Genomic DNA, 20,242 nt, shown 5'->3' on the forward strand with positions numbered 1-20,242 from the left:
CAGTAAGTACAGTCAGTCTGCTGTTTGGCAAGGCAGTGACAGTTCCGAGAAAAAATAAATAAAAAAGCAGAAAATAACACAGAGACTAATTTAGGAGTTGGCAACAACGCTCCGACTTGGCTTTTGTATAAATAATGAAAGCTGTTCTCAATCTAAAATGGCAGATCTTTTTCATCTTTCCCTCCTCTTCCATCTTCGTTTTTTCCCCCTTGGATTCTCATCTCTCTCCAGGGGTGTCACACCAAATTCTGGGCCCTGGGTACAAGGATTCACCGCGGGCCCCCCATGAACTGGGAACGCATTATTATGCATTATTTTGTGCTTTAACTATTGAAAAGTAGCAGATATACTGTACAGCGAGCTTGTAGATCTGCTATTTTTGAGAAATCGTGAACATTTGTCCAAGTCTTTGAATATTTTTTACCCAATTCTATAAATGTCTTCTAAATCCTTCTAAGGATTTTTGAAAAGCCCATGTTTCTATGTCAGTGGTGCTCAATTTTTTTCATGTGAAGGACCCGGACCCCGACCCCATCTACAAATATTTAGTTCCAGGGACCCTCCTGAAGCAAAGTTTGAGTTACAAATGTTCGCTTAAAAAATACATATATTCAAAGATTTGCACACATTTTCACGACTTTCACTCTGTGCTGCGCTGTAAGCTTGTATATCTGCTATTTTTCAATATCTAAAGTATAAAATAATTAAGGCCCCTCCACCTTGGGCCCTATTAACTCCCAGCCCCCCCCCCCCCTTGTGACGCCCCTGCCTGAGTGACTATAGTGTCCGTCCAGCCTTTAAGTAGAGAGACGTCTACGTTTCGATCCGGGCTGGCAGTAACACTGACTCTTATGCAGCACAGATGTGCCTTGGAGAGGTTCCACATCAGGACAATCTATTAAACGGGGAATGCTGCTCATTTCCAACATTAAACAATGTCATTACTGCCATATACCATAGATAGACCTTGTTCTATGGAAATAAGAAAAAGGTCCACCGCTTCTGTGTTGCCTAGAACAAGGTTTCCCAAACTGCGACCCCCCAATAAATAAACAAACAAAAAAATACTTAAATAATCAATCATAGTTGAACAAGCACTTAGTAGGTGCCAAGACTAATCGTAGCAGGCATTACATTTAGAGAAACTCGGTTCCATTAAGCTAATCATCCGGGGGACCCCCCTCCCCCAAATAATGTTTGGGAACCACTTAGTTTAGAAACTCCAATGAGCAGGAATGGTTTACAAAGACTCACCCTGGAGATTAAAAAGTTACCATAAACACATTTCTTGTGCGTTTTTCCTGGAGACAAAAAAACCCTCAATGCTTTCTTTCGCCAGGACAATTGAGGTCATGTTTTGGTTTCCCCCGCTCGCGCCGTCCGTCCACACGGTCATGTTCCTTTTTTCACACGCCGGCCTCGTCGTGCAGCCAGCCAGCCACGGCCGCTCTGAACCACCGTGACCTCAGCACTGACCTCTTCCCTTCCTCGTGTGTATTCCCTGCATGACGCATCGCAGGCAGACCTGGCCTCCAGTGCCTTGCAGCTGCCGGGTCCTCTGGACGCCTCTGTCCCAGAGAGATAACACTGCTTATACAAATCAGGACGGACCGCTCGGTTTCCTTCCTGCACCCATTCTTTTCCCTTCGTTGTTGGCCGTGCTTCTTCTGTTTGCCGGAGTCTCATTTTGTGTGGCGGTGTGTGGTGCTCGTCCACCTCTCTTCTCATCGCTGTTCATTTAGTCTAGGAAAAAAAAATAATATAAAAAATATAATATGTCGACTACCTTTTTTTTCACTGATGAAAATGTAATAAAAACTAAGCTATGATGACTAAAACTAAGACAAGAAGATATATTGGCAATTTCCTCAACAAATAAAAACTAGACTTAAATGTTAGGGAGGGACTAGTGGAGAAGAGATGCAGTAATTTTATATTTGGTTGCGCTCGGGTGTTGAACTCTGAAAATAGCAGCTCTACAAGCTCACCATGTGCTGTGACGTGTTGTTGTGCTGAATTGTCACACAAATAATTGCGATTGACGATTGAATCGCGTTTTTGATGTCTAGAGGTGAAAAGAAGTTCTGGACCAAGGCTAGAGCTATAGAGGACTTCCAGCCACCTAAGTGTATACTAGGGTTTAATTGGTTCATGTCCATAGGATGGATGGATGGAGACATACCTTTTTAGAGGGACATACGCTGCTCGCAGCTCTTGCTGCCTTTTTACTTAATTAATCCCCGGAGGGAAATTCAGGTATCCCATTATACTCATACAGGCATAAGGTTAGTTAAAAAACAACCTTATGCCTGTACTGTATGAGCTGTGGGATACCTGGATTTCCCTTCTGGGATTAATAAAGTATCCCTCCATCCTATCCAGCTCAGAAGAACGTATTCCTGAACCACTTAAACCCTATACACTCTGCAAACTGTACAATTATACACGTTCATTTAACTCTCGAGAACGCACAAATGGACACATACAGGTCTGTATCTTTGAGAACGTACAAATGGACGGGTCCCTTTGGTTCCATTTGTACATTCTCAGAGATACATTTACGTCATCGAGGATTTTACTGTGTAATAACAAGGGCTGCTCTGCTCTCCTTTTTAAAAAAAAAAAGGAAAGCCCAAGGGGCCTTTTTTTCAAAGGCGCAACTAAAGACAAAAGCCTCTCTTACACAATGGTGCGCCTCATCTGACCATAAAGTGTAATGGACGTTGCCAAGCAGGCCGCCCATTAGCTTAACCGCATAAATAATAACTCCCAGCTTTAAGCTAGCATGCTGGACTTTCTTTCCATTGGTGCGTTCACAGCGCTGATGGGGGCGAGGGGGGTTGTGGTGGTGAGGGCCGCGCAGGCCTGTTCTTTTAAAAATTTCATATGGAATAGTGAAATATTTAGAGTGCTGCTGGAACTAGGGCTGGACGAAATCATATCATGATATTCTTTTGACCAAAAAGCTTGATATCAATATTATATTGATGATGATATTAATATAGTGTTATAACAATAATATCAATTTTGTTTTTAATTAAAAAAGAAAAAGAAAAAAAGAAACAGCCCTAGTTGGAAATGACCATGACAGGTTTTGTGAACATGCAATTACTACTACTACCAGTACCTACTACTACTACTACTACTACTACTACTACTACTACTACTACTACTACTACTACTACTACTACTACTACTAATAATAATAATAATTGCACTTTTCAAAAGAGTCGTGTTGCTGTACGGCAATTGGAACAGATGCATAAAATAAATCATACAATTTAAAAGCCAAGGATAAGAGGGGTAAGAGTCCAGTGCGATGTGTTGTCTCAAAAAACGACGGGAAGTGTTGATAAAATGTAATCATTATTTGGTTACTGCATTGTCTAATTCTCGCTTCAAATGTATTCAAAAACATGTTTGAGAGCCATGTTTAGCGCTAAATGACATTGTGTGTCTGTTTACATCGCTGCCATGTTGGCCACGGCACAAACTCCTGCGGTGTAGATTGACCTGGGCCTTTGATTAGACAGCAATAGCTTCTGATTGACCAATCTCATTCATTTATTTTGCAAACAGAACCAGGGGTAGGGCTCGATAAGCATTATGCTTCTCCCTGTCCCCTTTTCCAGCATCTTGGACACTTTACTATGTCAAATGGACTTGACAACTTGTGCCTTGGAGTTGGACTTCCCTTTTCTTTTTCTAATTTCTTTTGGCCTTGCTCAAATTGCACATTTTGTATATTATACATATTATTTATAGAGCTGGAAATAGCTGGAAATAAACTAATCTCAACTAGAAGTGGTCGATATGGAAAAATACAATATCACAATATTTTCCCAAGCTGTATCACGATACACAATTTTATCATAATTCTTTTTCACGTTGGTTTTTATGGTTATTTTTTAAGGTACTTGACAAAAACTAGACTCTCTGGGTTCCTTTTGGGAGGTCTAAATTGAACTTTACAAGTATGTAACTCTGACAGTATAAAAATGAAACGGGTCCATTTGGTTTCATTTGTATACTGTCAGAGTTAAGTGGAGACCTTGACATTTTAAAGTTTGAGAACTACTGATTTAGACAAATGCAGGTTTAAATTGAATTCTACAATGAATCTCTGTATTAACGATTAAACAGGATGTTTTACAAGGCTCCCTCAATTGTATCACGATATATATACGATACCTCTAAAAATGCATATCGTGGAGACATTGTATCGTCTCAACGATAACTATCACCATATCGCGGCGCCCACCCCTAATCTCAATTAAACTGAACCAATCAGTCTGCACATTGTCTGCAAATGCACACATGTGCCCACATCAACAACACACAAACAAACGCATGCAATAAACATACCTGAGTGTGGAAAAAATAAGGTGATTCACAGATAGGCTGTCCTGAGCAGGTGTGTTTTAAGTGACTGTCTCCTCCTTTTGCAGGGATCATAATGGGAGGCTTCATTAAGATCATCGAGTTCCAGGAGCTGGCCAACTGGAAGGTACAGTAAGAATGTTGTTCTCACTTCTAGTCTGCTGCTGCATTACGGGATTAATCTAGGTCTGCATTCATGTTTCAAGATTGTAGATAATCTGAAAACTCACCACTTCAGACTCCACCTTAGCCCGTAGCAATGGACTAGTTTGCAAATCCCGCCCCATTCTGCCCTGTTACTATGATGGGACATTTTCCCTGGGCAGATTGTTTTTATAGTGGCAGTGAATGGGATTTTTTTATGTTTTCATAGCCTCATTACAGCTATATAAAGTACCAAAGGAAAAACATCTAGGTGATATTAATAAAAAGGGAAGACAAAGGTACAGTAGTTACATTGCAAAACAGGGGGTTTCCCCGAAAATATATGTTTTAATTTGTTTAATCACAGTGGGACAGAATCACTATTGCAGATTCTTTTATAGTGGAAGTGGATGGGATTTTTTTTTGTTCATAGCCTCATTACAGCTATATAAAGTACCAAAAAAAACACATCTACGTGATATTAATAAAAAGGGAAGAAAAGGGTACAGTAATTACATAGCAAAACAGTAGTTTCCCCCCGAAAATATATGTTTTAATTAGTTTAATCCTCTGGATCAGAGAGAGAATAGTTCTTAGAAATAGAAAGCGCATTGCATCTTGGGTAGGAAGAGGAGAACTATAATACATATAGGCTGGCTTTTCGTAATTCTGCCCATTTAAAATATATGTACCCAATCGTAACTAGTTAGACCATTGATAAGGTCAATGTGAACTAGTTTGTTGAAGCTTATTCATTATGATGAGCGTGATCGCTATCACCTACCGCGGCCGTACCGGGCGATTGCCGTGTCGCGCAGTGCGGACAGTTTTTGAAAGGCTGAAGCAACATTCTCCACTGCACAAACTCCACCCCCGATAGCAAAAAGTGAATGTTTTTTCTGGTTGGCCAGTCAGGGAGTCTCAGGGACCAATCAGAAAGCTGACAAATGGTCTATTGCCCTATAGCCTTGACGACCTTGCAGGCTTATACAAAGGCTAAAATGTCATTTAGATTGCATGTTATGTAGACATACAGTATGCCAGGTCATTGTTGACCTGCCATCCTAGCTCATTTACTACCAAGATTCTTTTTTGGAGCTGTGTGGAACACAAGCTCCCTATACGTGGCCGTGTGTGTAGGTATGTGGGTGGGTATGTGGGTGGGTGGGTCTGTATGTAGCCTGTATGTAGTAACCCTGGGTGACCAGAGAGGTGCTGTTGAGTCTAGCCTGCCCTGAGCATCAACTGCAATACACACACACACACACACACACACACACACACACACACACACACACACACACACACACACACACACACACAGCTCCACTTCGAACAGAGGTTCGATTTTTACTTTAGTTGTTCCCTACCATGCTTTTTTGTTTTTCTTAGCTTTTAAAAGTAGTCACAGCATATCCATCTCAAGTTAGATCCAGTAAATCATGCACGATCCACACGCACGCCTCGCCACGGCACAGATGACAAAAGATTGCACGTTAGCGTTAGCATTGTTTATACTGAGGACGCTATGGCAGGATCAGGAAACAGAGAAATGTGCATTTTCCTGCAAAAAATAACATGGGAGGCAAAGGAGATCCGTTTTCTTTTTTTTTTTTTCATATCCGGTTTGAACTGTTTCCGGGTCATAACAAGGTGCACTAGTTTATGAGCAGATAAACACCTGTGTAATGTTGGATTGAATTAAATAAAAAAATAAATCATATCTCGTCAATGGTAGTGGCTGAGCCAGTATAGTGTGTATAGTTTCAATGCGCATAGTATTGATTTCTTTGGATATTTTACCGATGATGTTCTTGGTTTACCTATGATTCTATAGGTATTATTACTATTTCTTTTTCTTTTCTTTTTATATTTGTTTTGGGGCTTATATGCCTTTATTGGATCGGACAGTAGATTGACAGGAAACAGGGGGAGAGATAGGGAGCCACACTCTGCAAAGGTTGTCCGGATTGGGAATTGAACCGGCGAGGCTGCCAGGCATCCATGCTTATATGTGGTATGCACCTAGACCAGTAGGCCAGCTGGCGCCCTAGGTTACTATTTCTTTGCATTGAGGTTCTACCTTGTGCTGTTGTTGCGTTTTTTGTTGTACGTCGCTCTGGATGAAGAACTTCTGCTAAATGCCTAAATTGTAGAGGGTTTATTTGTCACTCACTCACACGGGTACAATCAGTATTGTACTGCTTGTGCTGGGGTGCTGGGGTGGCATCAAAGCTCCACACACTGTAGTGTGTGAAACTTAACGGTTACAGTCGTAAAACGTTGCCTAGAGCAGTGGTTCCCAAACCGGGGGTCAAGTCAAAAGTGTATTATTAGGGTATCAGCCAAATACTTCATCAATTTGGTCCTTGAGAAGTTTGAGAAACATTGGCCTAGTCCAGGGATGTGTCCGTGGCAAAAGCTCGCTCTTGTCCATTACACTGTTTTATAGGGCTGTCACGATATGACATTTTAGATGACGATTAATTGTCACTCAAATAATTGGCGATTAACGATTTAATTGTGATTTTGTCGTGATAATTACATTTCTGTTTGGCTTGTAGGCTTTGAAGTTGTACATGGTAGATATGACACATAACCTAAATATACAAAGAAATTACTGACATATTTGACAACTTACTACTTAAAAAATAACTTTGATAGTGGAAATAGCCGATCTACAAGCTCACAACGCGTCGCGATGCGACGCGTTGTGAGCTTGTAGATCTGCTATTTCCACTATTTCGGAATTTTTTCAACATTCACGATTATGACGATTATGACAAAATAATTACGATAATGTCAAATAATCGCGATTAGACGATTATGTAATAATTGTGACAGCCCTACTGTTTTACACACTTTTATAATTCACATTATCATCATATTACCCAAATACTGAATGTTATTCTCCAGGTTTTCTTCAGAATACGGATTTACTACAACACTATGGCACAGTATGAGTCCAGTCCACTAGTACTAATGATTCTCAAATGTTTTATTTGCAAGGATCCTTGTTTAACTCTTGAGAGAGTGTAAAAATGGGTCAATTTTGCATTTGGTTTAATGTGTTCACTCTCAGAGTTACAGACCTGTTTTGGTCATTCAGGGCTATCTCTTTATGCGTTTCTGTTAACATTATTGTCCGCTCGTTTTGTATGTCTGGCAAAAATACAAAAAATGTCCACCACAAGCCGACATGTGGATGAACCCTGGCTTAGTCGCTCTGAGTGTATTTGTAGAGATGCAAAGTAGCAAAGATACAAAGTGTGAAAACGCCCTAGTTCAAAGAAAAAACACCCACACTTGTGTTTCCTCCAGTCTCTCTCTCACACACGCACGCACGCACGCACGCACGCACGCACGCACGCACGCACACACACACACACACACACACACACACACACACACACACACACACACACACAGGATTTACGCTGTGTTGAAACATGCTGTTTTTCTGACGGCAAATTACCCCGTCATGAAATGTGTTGTTCTACAAACATGTTTGATGTCTTATTAACCACAGAGCCACACCCAGTGCTCGTTTTATTACGACAGAGCGCACTATGCCAACGATGTAGCACTCACCCAGGGATAATACTTTACATACTTCATCATATTCTGCAGCTCTCACATGGAATGTAATCTAAATCCAAATGGTTTTCTGAAAAAAACGTATGTTTCTATAGCAGTGGTAGGGATGGGACGATATGAAAATTTCATATCACGATTAGTGCGACAAAAGAAATCGCAATTTACAATGTTATCTTGATAAACATCCATTACCATGAGGTGGAACATTTGCCAAAAAATAGCCGATCTACAAGCTCACAACGCGTCGCAGCGCGATGCGTTGTGTGATTGTAGATCAGCTAGCAAAGAGATTTGGTATAGAGTGAATAAAAAGACTGTATATTATAAGTATGTTTTACCAATAGAGGGTTTAAGTGGTACCGGATATATGCTGCTCGGCAAATAAAAGATGAATTGATCCCAGTGCATGACGGAGGACGATATCACGATAAATTAAATCTCTACGATACAATAATCGTGAGTGTTTTTTATCACGATAATATCGCTTATCGTCCCATCCCTAATTAGTGGTTCTTAAACTTTGTAATGTCAAGGATGCCTAGAATTATACCCAGGGGGCAAAGTAAGGTGTGCTGCATTTGCCCCGACATACAAAGTTGTCCACCAGAAATATTATCTATGACCCAGTAGGATCACAACCTATATAGACAACCCGGTCAATTTGTACAACAAAGTCCAATATGGCCGCCTCAATATTAGCCCCTATTAGTTTTAATGGGGGGTGAATAGGGCAACATTTTAAACTGAGGGATATTTCCACAAAACTTCACAGGTTGATCAATGGTATACATATGAACATTTTTTGTATTGCAAGTTTCCATGAAATCCAATATGGCCGCCACAATATGGCTGCCATAATGTAAGGACCCAGAAAATAGGTTTTGCCTCTAACTTCTGAACCAGATGAGCTAGAAACGCGAACTTGGTGTCTATTTCATGGTGTCTGACCATGGGAGACTCAATGGAATAGCTAATTTTATTATTGGGTGTGTCTGGACCTTTATTGTGCATATTTGCAAGATGGTGGACTCCCAAAATAGAGCTTTAACATAATTTCTACCATGATTGTTGACTGCTTTTGCAAATACAAGCAATATGAATCCATTTGCTAAGATTTATGGCACAGAAGGGACTTATACCTGTATTATTCTTGAGTTTGCATGTTGTCAAAATGGCTGTAAACGAGATATTATATTTCCTGTCCGATTACTACTGTATGTAGTTGTAGCAATGACTTCAGATAAAATCAGAGACCAAAACTGAATCTTGTATCTTAGAAATTATTTTTTAATAAAAAAAAAAGAGAGAGATTATCTCAATGAAATAAATGCAACTGCCTTTTTGGGTCTTTCACACATAGACATGCACATGCTTTCCAACAACTTCAGCTTCAGGGAAATTATAATGAACACATGATTAAAACAGGCTGCATTATAATGCAAATAATTGCTAGTCACTATCACTGTCATGTGTACCTATCCTGCTGCATCTTGTCTCCAGTCCTTGGCAACGACACCCCAAGTAGCATGCAATTCCCTTCTTCGCACATGAACAGTTTTTCTGGCAGCCTTTGATACAGCTACATGATATTGCCTTGTCCATTGATATAGGCCAGGCTGGCTCTGTAGATGGACAGGGGACTGCCTTCCCATCACTGAGAGACCATCCATATTCAGTGAAGCAAGGGATGTCTGGCTTCGCGATGTGTGCAGTTTTATCTATTATGGCGGATAGAGCATCTCTTTTCAGGTGCAGGCCAAAGGCATTTTCTGTAGGTGGCAGCAGCTTCAACAGGGTTGATCGGTTATTTAGGAACTTGTACACTCTCAGCTTTGCCAGGTCAAAGTCCTCCGAATGGTCAGCTTTTGATGCATATACAGCTATTGTGAGGTCTCTAGCCTGATTCTTGACATCCTCTGAGAGGGAATAAGAGGAATTTTCACCAAACTCCTGAAGTGCAGGGAGATCTAGACCCATGCTGGTCTTGAACCATGCCTTCTTTCCAGTGAAAAAGGGATAGCTGGTGGTATCTCTGCCACTCAGGCTGTGAATAAAGGGCAGGGCACGACACTGTGCGAGTCCAAGGGCTGAGACCATGTGATGGATAGGAAGATATGCATCCTGCTCTGTTCTCACCCACAGCTCTGGAAGGTCTAGGAGGTGGGTGGCAGCATGATATAGGCACATGATGATGATGTCTGTGTCATTAGCATGGATGACAACTCTGTCAACTTTGTGAGCCTGTACACTGTAGATGGTGTGTAGAATTACCCTGTTGTGTTGACTCTAGTGCAGGGACATCAACATGAAAATTCCTCTTATTCCCTCTCAGAGGATGTCAAGAATCAGGCTAGAGACCTCACAATAGCTGTATATGCATCAAAAGCTGACCATTCGGAGGACTTTGACCTGGCAAAGCTGAGAGTGTACAAGTTCCTAAATAACCGATCAACCCTGTTGAAGCTGCTGCCACCTACAGAAAATGCCTTTGACCTGCACCTGAAAAGAGCTGCTCTAGCCGCCATAATAGATAAAACTGCACACATCGCGAAGCCAAACATCCCTTGCTTCACTGAATATGGATGGTCTATCAGTGATGGGAAGGCAGTCCCCTGTCCATCTACAGAGCCAGCCTGGCCTATATCAATGGACAAGGCAATATCATGTAGCTGTATCAAAGGCTGCCAGAAAAACTGTTCATGTGCGAAGAAGGGAATTGCATGCTACTTGGGGTGTCGTTGCCAAGGACTGGAGACAAGATGCAGCAGGATAGGTACACATGACAGTGATAGCGACTAGCAATTATTTGCATTATAATGCAGCCTGTTTTAATCATGTGTTCATTATAATTTCCCTGAAGCTGAAGTTGTTGGAAAGCATGTGCATGTCTATGTGTGAAAGACCCAAAAAGGCAGTTGCATTCATTTCATTGAGATAATCCCTCTCTTTTTTTTTTATTAAAAAATAATTTCTAAGATACATTGTTTTGGTCTCTGATTTTATCTGAAGTCATTGCTACAACTACATACGGTAGAATCGGACAGGAAATATAATATCTCATTTACAGCCATTTTGACAACATGCAGACTCAAGAATAATACAGGTATAAATGCCATAAATCTTAGCAAATGGATTCATATTGCTTGTATTTGCAAAAGCAGTCAACAATCATGGTAGAAATTATGTTAAAGCTCTATTTTGGGAGTCCACCATCTTGCAAATATGCACAATAAAGGTCCAGACACACCCAATAATAAAATTAGCTATTCCATTGAGTCTCCCATGGTCAGACACCATGAAATAGACACCAAGTTTGCGTTTCTAGCTCATCTGGTTCAGAAGTTAGAGGCAAAACCTATTTTCTGGGTCCTTACATTATGGCGGCCATATTGTGGCGGCCATATTGGATTTCATGGAAACTTGCAATACAAAAAATGTTCATATGTATACCATTGATCAACCTGTGAAGTTTCGTGGAAATATCCCTCAGTTTAAAATTTTGCCTTATTCACCCCCCATTAAAACTAATAGGGGCTAATATTGAGGCGGCCATATTGGACTTTGTTGTACAAATTGACCGGGTTGTCCATATAGGTTGTGATCCTACTGGGTCATAGATAATATTTCTGGTGGACAACTTTGTATGTCGGGGCAAATGCAGGTTTCCTAAAAAAAAGGCTGGTTTGCCCCCTGGGTATTATGTATTTGACCGCAGACTCCCCAAAATATGTTGTTCCAGGGACCAAGGTAGAGAGAGATTTGTTATTAAAAATGTTTTCTTTAAAAATATATACATTAAAGATTTGCACAAACTTTCAAAACTTTTCAAAGATAGATCTACACACTCGCTGTGAGTGTGTATATCTACTATTTCTTTAATAGTTAAATCATACAATAATGGTTAAAGTTGATGGTTAAAGTTGTTAAAATCTAAAGGGACAAAGACACGTTCCCGGCCTTAACAGGCTAAAGTTCTCAGTGACTATGACAGCTAGCATGTCCTCTATGGAAGCACGTCATGTGCCAAACACCTTTACCACGCTGTTTCACACAAGGCAGATTAACAAAAATGTTCAGTCGTGAGATTGTATTTTTGCTTTTATCCAAAAGTCAGTTTTCAATTCATCTGGGCTTTATTGGCATGAGAAAACATACTGTACATTTACATGGCCAAAACAATCTAAACAAAACAATGTATGTGAAGAGTGAAGAAAACACAATTTGGAGAAAACAATGTTACAAGACCATAAGATTTGTTATAAATCCACATTGGAAGGTTTAGTTTGGGATTAACTTTTGAAACAGATGGCCAGCGGTATTTCAATGTTTTGCATTCATTATAAACATTTAGATTTTGGGACAAATAGCAGCACGTTTTCCAAATGTTTTAAAGGTAGTTGCTCTGGTTGTACATGCAGGATTTCAGCTCGGTGAAGGCGAAACTGATTTTTTCCCCCCATGTGATTAACAAATGTATCCATCGCTGTTGTGCAACATGTATGCTGTTTTGCAGGGGCGCAGGAGGCATTTTAAAAGTGAAGGGGACATATCTGGGAGGTATGTGCGCGCGCATAGCGCGCGCGAAAAATTTTGGGGTATCCCCCCCACTTTTGGTGATATCCCCCCCACTTTTGCCCCGAGGAGGGGGGGACATATCCCCTCCACTTGAGCTGAATTACACAGTTGTTTTACGCAGATTTCAAGGCAGGCAGGCCACTGCCTGCCTGCTTGTCACTATCGCGTCGCATTAATTAAACTCATTCAGAACAGCTGAGCTGAGCTGCCGACTGCACTGCACTGGTGGGACTGTGCCTCTAGAGGGCAGTAATACACCTTGAAATGAGAACTACTCAGTGTGTACAGTATAATCGATCATATTTGCGGCTTTTTCTTGGACCTGAACACTGGGGGCAGGGGCGTCACTAGCAATTCTGGGCCTCTAGGCCAGAAATCTGTATGGGCCCCCCCATGCAAGCGGAGAACCGGCCAACCGGGAACACTTTGTTACTGTTTGAATGTCTCACAATGATACGGTAGCCGTGATCGCCTCAGCAATCATGTTCACCTTATTTGTCAAATTGTAACACCATTTACCATTTTTTCTCACTCTTTTAGTTTTACTATTGTAGCCTAAGCAGGCTATAAACAAAAATGTGGTGTCTGGTGTAACAATTTGACAATGCTAGCTCTTGAAACAAAGTCCAGGAATTCTAGCTTGATCTAACCATGATCACTACACATAATCATCCATTACATGCACACTCAGATACAGCTACTGTATTATTAATGCAGTATAATAAAAAGTGCAGACCACCATCATCACCAGCAAGTGAATGAGACACCAGAACTCTGACTTGAGCCCAGCCTCCCATGCAAGCCAATATAAAACAGTATAACAATAAAACACTACATTGTATTTTTAGTAGCAGCTTAAATATGTGCAGGTGTTGTGCAGAATATACAATCACTAATCAATAGCAGCAGTGCTCAAGCAAATGCACATGAGGAGTGAAGCATATAGGCTATACATAGGAAATAGAATAGGAGGAAAAATAAGCAGTATAGGACTATTCAGATTGGGTGAAGTATGAAAATGATTAGCCTACATGCAAAAATGAGTCTGCATGCAATCAGAACTTTGGCTAGTTAGCTAAGCTATGGAAAACAAGGGTTGGCTATAATGATCTGAGAATACATCTACTGTATAACAGGCTAGATCATATAAGGCTATATGAGAATGGCATAACATGACATTCTTGTGTGTACTGTGTGTATGCACATACATTGTTTTAACAGCAAAGTCAGTCAGTGCGTTTAATCTACAGCAAGATCCTGTGAACATTTTGGGAGTTCACAAAACAATAATACTGTGACTGACTGAAACAAAAATATTGTGATGCCTAGATTGTTAATTTTGTATGACATAATCATATGACTACTAGATAGATGATGGGATATTATACAATTATTGTTATTACTAGGGACATCCAGCAGTTTAGTTTCTAGTATCTCCATCTATCACTCTGGAAGAGGTTGCACATGAACTCTGCAGCGGCCGCACTGAGGCGCTCAAACACAAACACTCTAACATTAATCCTCACACTACTTGACACTATTACCATACTTTAGATAACTAGTCATTGTTGCAACAAACCAAAACATTTTTCACTTTTCACAATTTGGGAACCTACATACATTCATAACGTGATGTGATTGTGATCAACTGATCATGTCACTAGTTTGGGAGTGCTTCCTTCCAGAACTTAGCAAACAGGTGTTTCGTTCGAAACACTTGCGTTTGTGCTTAAAACGTTATCCATGCTTATTGCTTAACCCATTTAGACCTGCTGCTACCTATACGTTGTATTACCCTTAAGGCCGGCTGCTACGTCTGTGTCACATCAGTATTTGCTATACAGATAGCAACATAATTTATTTTACATTTTTGGAATAAGAAATTGAAGGTTTTCAGAAACCTTAGGGTAGGTTTTAGAAGGTGTTTTCAGAATCGGCCTCAGGTCTAAATGGGTTAATGGTGTTGGATAAAGAAGGAAGAAGGAAGAGGGGAGAAGATTTTCTGTTGCATGCTTACCCACAGACATCAGCTGCTTCCTTGAGTGTAAACAGTCAAGCTCTCCTCTCAGTTTACAGTAATGAAACATGCTGCTCTATGTTACATTACGTCTTTTTTTCTCTCTCTCCCTGTCTCTGTTCAATGCGTGTTGTGTGTGGAAGAAGCCGGGGGAGGGTGGAGCGAACAGAACCTGAAAGTTGATCTTATGTTTGCAGTCTTTTTTCTTTTTTTTTTTCTCCCTGTCTCTGTTCAATGCATGCTGTTGTGTGCTGAAGAAGCTGCTTTACAGTCAGGACCGGGGGAGGGTGGGGCGAACAGAACCTGAGAGTTGATATTATGTTTGCAGGACCAATGAAAAGACTTTTCCATTTACTTCAGATGATCATAATTATCCTTTATAGCACACCTAAGTTTCACAACCATAACATGATGCAAGCGGACACACAAACCGCAAAGCTACTATAGGTCTCAAAACAACGTGAAAGCAGGAGAAACCATTTTAGCTTTATAAGGGGTGAGTATATAATATAGGTACCCTCAATTATTTAAATTGTATCGCTCATTGGTTTTATTCCAGCAGTAATTTTAAGTTTTTAGACACAATAAACATAATAATAATAATAATTATTATTGGGGGAAAAAGAGTTTTAATCCAGACTTTTTGACTGGGGGGGATATCCCCTCCACCCAAAAAAAGTGGAGGTGTTAATCCCCCCCGTCCCCTCCTATCTCCTGCGCGCATGCTGTTTTGTAAATTTTCAGTAGAGAGTGAGAGTGAGTGAGTCAGGTTCACCAAAGCTTTACTTTCAACTGGTAATTCCAGTAATATGAAAACAAAAACACGTTATAACCACACCCTCTGATGCACTCTGTCTCAGTGCAAGACAAGTTCATCTCTCCCCTCACTCTCTCTCTCTCCCCCTCATGTCTCTCATTCTCTATCCTCTCTCTCTCCCCCCTCTGTCTCTCATTCTTCCCCTCTCTCTCCCCCCTCTGTCTCTCATTCTTCCCCTCTCTCTCCCCCCTCTGTCTCTCATTCTTCCCCTCTCTCTCTCCCCCTCTGTCTCTCTATCTTTCCCTCTCGTACAAACACAAATGTCACTTATTCTCTACTGTATCTTTTCATCTCTCCTTCTCCACTGCCTTTCTTTTCTCCTTTTCTCTTTTTTCCCCCTCTCTCCCTCGCTTCTCCGATCACATTCATTCACCCTATCGGCTCAATTGTGAACTTATTGCTCTTTCTCTCCCCCCTCTCTATTTCCCCCCCCCCCCTTGAGCTCTCTGTTTCCTCTGGTCTATGCAGCCTTTAATTAACATTCCTTGTTCTCTGCCAGTGAGAGCGGAGCGGGGGAACAAACGAACGAGCGAGGGTAGAAAGATAGCAGATAGAGAGAGAGAGAGAGAGTGGGGTGGGGATGGAATGGGGGGGTTAGTGAAAGAGAGGCAGGTTGTGTCAATGGGTCCTGCACACAGGGGCCCATTGTTTGTCAGCCCGGGGGCCCCCAGAGTTGTTGCTGAGTCATCGGTCCCAGTAATCAGAGAGCCCCCTTCCCTCCCCATGTCCCCCCGTCCCCCCCACTGTCCCTCATGCTCCCCATGGTCCACAGGCCTCCAGAGCCTTATCAGGAGAGATGCTGGTCAGAATACCTCGTATCTCATCTCCGTTAGGGATGGGATGATATGAAAATGTCATACCACGATTATTGTGACCAAATAAATTGTGATTTACGATATCATCGCGATAATCAAAATATCCCCAACATCCATTATCCTGGGGCGGAACATTTGGCAAAAATAGCCGATCTACAAGCTCACTACATGTTGCAACGTGGCGCGTTGTGAGCTTGTAGATCGCTTGTAGATCGCTTGTAGATCGGCTTTTTTTTTATCTAAAAAGAGATTCGCCAATCAAAAAATAGCCGATCTACAACCTTTGCGACGCGTTGTGAGCTTGTAGATCGGCTATTTTTTGGCAAAGAGATTTGGTAGAGAGTGAAAAAAAGACTTCAAGTACGTATATTATAAGTACGTTTAACCAATTATACTGTAGAGGGTTTAAATGGTACCGGATATGCAGCTCGGCAAATAAAATGTGAATTGATCCCATTGCATGACGGAGGACGATTTCACGATAAATAAAATCTATACGATTATTGTGAGTGTTTTTTTATCATGATAAACGATAATATCGCTTATCATCCCATCCCTAATCTCTTCCCTAAGTAGAACTTTAGCCGAAATGGCCGATCTACAAGCTCTCAACTAGGGCTGGGTGCAATAACTGCAATACCGCCATACTGCGGTTGTGTAACGCACACCGAGATCATAACCGTGACTATTTGTATAACTAAAGATATTATTTAAAAACACGTTCCAGTTTAAGTGGATGACAGAGTTCACATCATAACTATGATGACAGTTATTGATATAGTGCTTGGTGTGACTGTGAACTTCCCTTTTGGGCAGTCCACACCAATGCAACTAGTCACAACTCAATTACGCAATTATTTGGAACTACTCACGACCATTATTACCAATACTGTCGGTAAATAGTGACATATTACCGCGATAACAAAAACCCCTGCTATAGAGCAATATCCCATCCCATCCCTAATCTCCGTTATGGAGATTAGGTTGTGAGGCGCTGCGAGACGTTGTGAGCTTGTAGCTCGGCTATTTTCGGCAAAGGTGTAGAGGGGGAAAAAAAGGTCAGACTAAGTACAGAGTGAAAGTTTATTAAGTATTGACGGTTCAAGTGGTTAAATATATGAAAAGACAAATTGACATGAATCCAAAATACACTGATGCTTGTGCTGTCAAACGATTAAACAATGTATGGAATCTATGAAAAGGTAATGCTTCATCGCTCTCTCAACAAAGGGGTCCTTGGCCTGAAAACGTTGAAGACCCCTGAAGTAGGGGCGTTCATTTGCCGAAACAACACAACAAGTTAGAATATGGAGATAGGGCTGTCACGATTATGACATTTTACATGACGATTAATTGTCTCTCAAATAATTGGCGATTAACGATTTAATTGTGTTTTTGTCGTTGATAATTACATTTCTGTTTGGCTTTTAGGTTTTGAAGTTGCACATGGTAGATATGACACATAACCTAAATATACAGAGAAATTACTGACATATTTGACAACTTTATAATTAAAAAAGAACATTGATAGTGGAAATGACCTCTACAAGCTCACAACACGTCACAATGCGACGTGTTTGAGCTTGTAGATCTGCTATTTCTACAATTTTTGACTTTTTCTTTTAAATATATGAACATCTTTCAACATGGAAACGATTATGGCGATCATGAAAAATAATCACAATTATATCAAATAATTGCGATTAGACGATTATGTAATAATTGTGACAGCCCTATATGGAGATGAGCGTTTTCTGCCCGGCAGCGACAATGTTTAACCAATGAAAAGCATCAACAAGAGCAGGTAAATAACAACTGCATTGGATCCATTCGAAACATGTTCTTTTCAAATTCCTGAAAAGTATCAGTTTGGCATTTTTCAGTTTTATTTTTTTTTCAGTGACAGCCTGTCATCCTGTATGTGTCTGTACGTATGCGTCTGTCATCGTGAGCACTCATCTGAGAACTCCCGACATGATATCACATTCCCCCTCCTATCATATCTTACCTTGAAAAACCCCTTGTACGTGATCAGTACAGACACGTCGTGTCGTCTCTAGAGCTGGTTCGGCCGATATATATCTGCCATGATTTGACTTTTTTTGTCATCGTTATCGGCAATTATATGCAGCCAATGTGTCCTCAATTTTATTTCAGTTTTATACATTTTTTTAGTTTCACGATTTTGTAATCCATTTTTCACCCAGTGCCAATTGCCTAAACTGTAATCCTGGGCGCTGCTCTTCCTCTGCCAACCAGGGGGCGAGTCCCGAACTGAGCACATTCTTCCTCCATGTCATGAGGAGTCCAAGCCGCTTCTTTTCACCTGACAGGAGGGAGTTACCCCGGTAAGGCGTAGCGCGTGGAAGGAACACGTTATTTACGCTATATTTTGAGTGGTGCCAACCGCTCCTACAGCTGGCTTTGTTCATTTGTCCAGAGAAAAGGAACGCCCAGGCTCACATTGGCCAAGCTTTGGGTTACGGTTAATGCAATTAACTCATAAATTGCACCGCTCATTTCACACTGGGTGTGATTCCACTCCCCCCCCCCCCCCTTTTTTTTTGAACAAAATATTTGACGTATTTCAGAAAACTTGGGTCAGGATTTAGAAGGACTTTTTTTATAATCGGCCGCAGGTCTAAATGGGTTAACGCAAATGCATTACACAGTATACTCTTCTGACCTGTTTGTTTAGGAGAGAGAGAGTCTCGGGGGAGGATAGAGATGGAGTAGTTTGTACCAACGTAACCTGTGGTGGTGTTGTTGTTCTCTCTCACTGCGGAACACAGTGCCGCAGGCGATGCCAAGACACTGTCAACATGATTGTTTTTCAATCCTGGCCCCAGCAGCAAATGTGCATACTGTACAGCGCTGCTGCTCTTAGGCCTATGGTCAATGCTTTGGTTCATCCCCACGTTAATGGGACTCAGAGCCGTCCGAGTTATGTCACAATATGGACGATATTGCCCCCCGCCTTTCCAGGGGTCCAAATGGACCCTTTTATGGGTCTGTAATTCTTAAAGAGGTGGTGCCATAGTTTTGTACTTTTTCTGTTTTGTATGTGTCTATGTAGTTGACATTACTCTAATTGACCCCCAGGTGTGGTTATAATGTGCAGATTTGTCTTCCCTGTGTATTTTTGGTTACTTCCTGAAAGCTAAAAGACTGGGCCTCGAAAAACACAGATTAAATGACATCATAAACTCATCCCCTCCCCTTTTACCATTTAACCAACATGTGGGTGTGGCTAACCTCAGCTGGGTCACCACCCACCATGACAACCAGGCATACTTAATGAACTAGTGGGTGTGGCCACATAAAAACCCAATTTTAACACTTTCTGTACCACTTTTCTGAACAAAATATTCCTCCTAGTATAATCATAATACCTGATTATCATGTTTTAGGGGGAAAAAAAATCATGGCACTGCATCTTTAAGAGTTAAATAAACACATTTTTTTACAATGTAAATTGGGGTCCCTGAGATAAACAAAAATTGGTATAGATGAGATGGATACCTTCCTTTATTGATCCCACGGGGGAATTCCAGTCGCCCAGAGGCAGCGCAGCAGTTAGAGTTACAGGTCACAGGTATACACAGTAAGGAAAGTATAGACACAATTCTCAGAGCGGCAACCATAACTGCGGTGTCAAGCTGTACCGCTTTGCACAGCGACACCGCAGCTTCACGGCAGCGCTCTGGAAAAATACCCCTGCTATAGAGCAGGGGTCTTCAACAGGAGGGCCGTCATATCAATGTGTGATCGGACATTTACATTAACAACTTGAACTCTCGCATCCCTATTTTGAGGAGAATTTTAGCCGAAATGGCCGATCTACAAGCTCTCAACTAGGGCTGGGTGCAATAACTACAATACCGCCATACTGCGGTT

At 41.2% G+C, this 20,242-nt stretch overlaps 1 protein-coding gene across 2 annotated transcripts in view; it reads left to right on the plus strand.

Annotated features, from left to right (window-relative positions):
* The window catches only part of slc9a8 (solute carrier family 9 member 8), a 105,309-nt gene that overhangs the window by 13,904 nt on the left and 71,163 nt on the right, over positions 1 to 20,242 (plus strand). For both annotated transcript variants that reach the window (XR_013962340.1, XM_080733559.1), the window contains exon 4: positions 4,449 to 4,507. Coding sequence is in view for 1 of the 2 variants with exons in the window: in XM_080733559.1 (XP_080589685.1) it covers positions 4,449 to 4,507 (59 nt within the window). In the remaining variant the exon portion in view is untranslated. The remainder of the gene's footprint in view (positions 1 to 4,448; positions 4,508 to 20,242) is intronic.

Source organism: Nannobrachium achirus, assembly GCF_963921795.1.
Source record: "Nannobrachium achirus genome assembly, chromosome: 9".
NCBI classification, from domain to species: Eukaryota; Metazoa; Chordata; class Actinopteri; order Myctophiformes; family Myctophidae; genus Nannobrachium; species Nannobrachium achirus.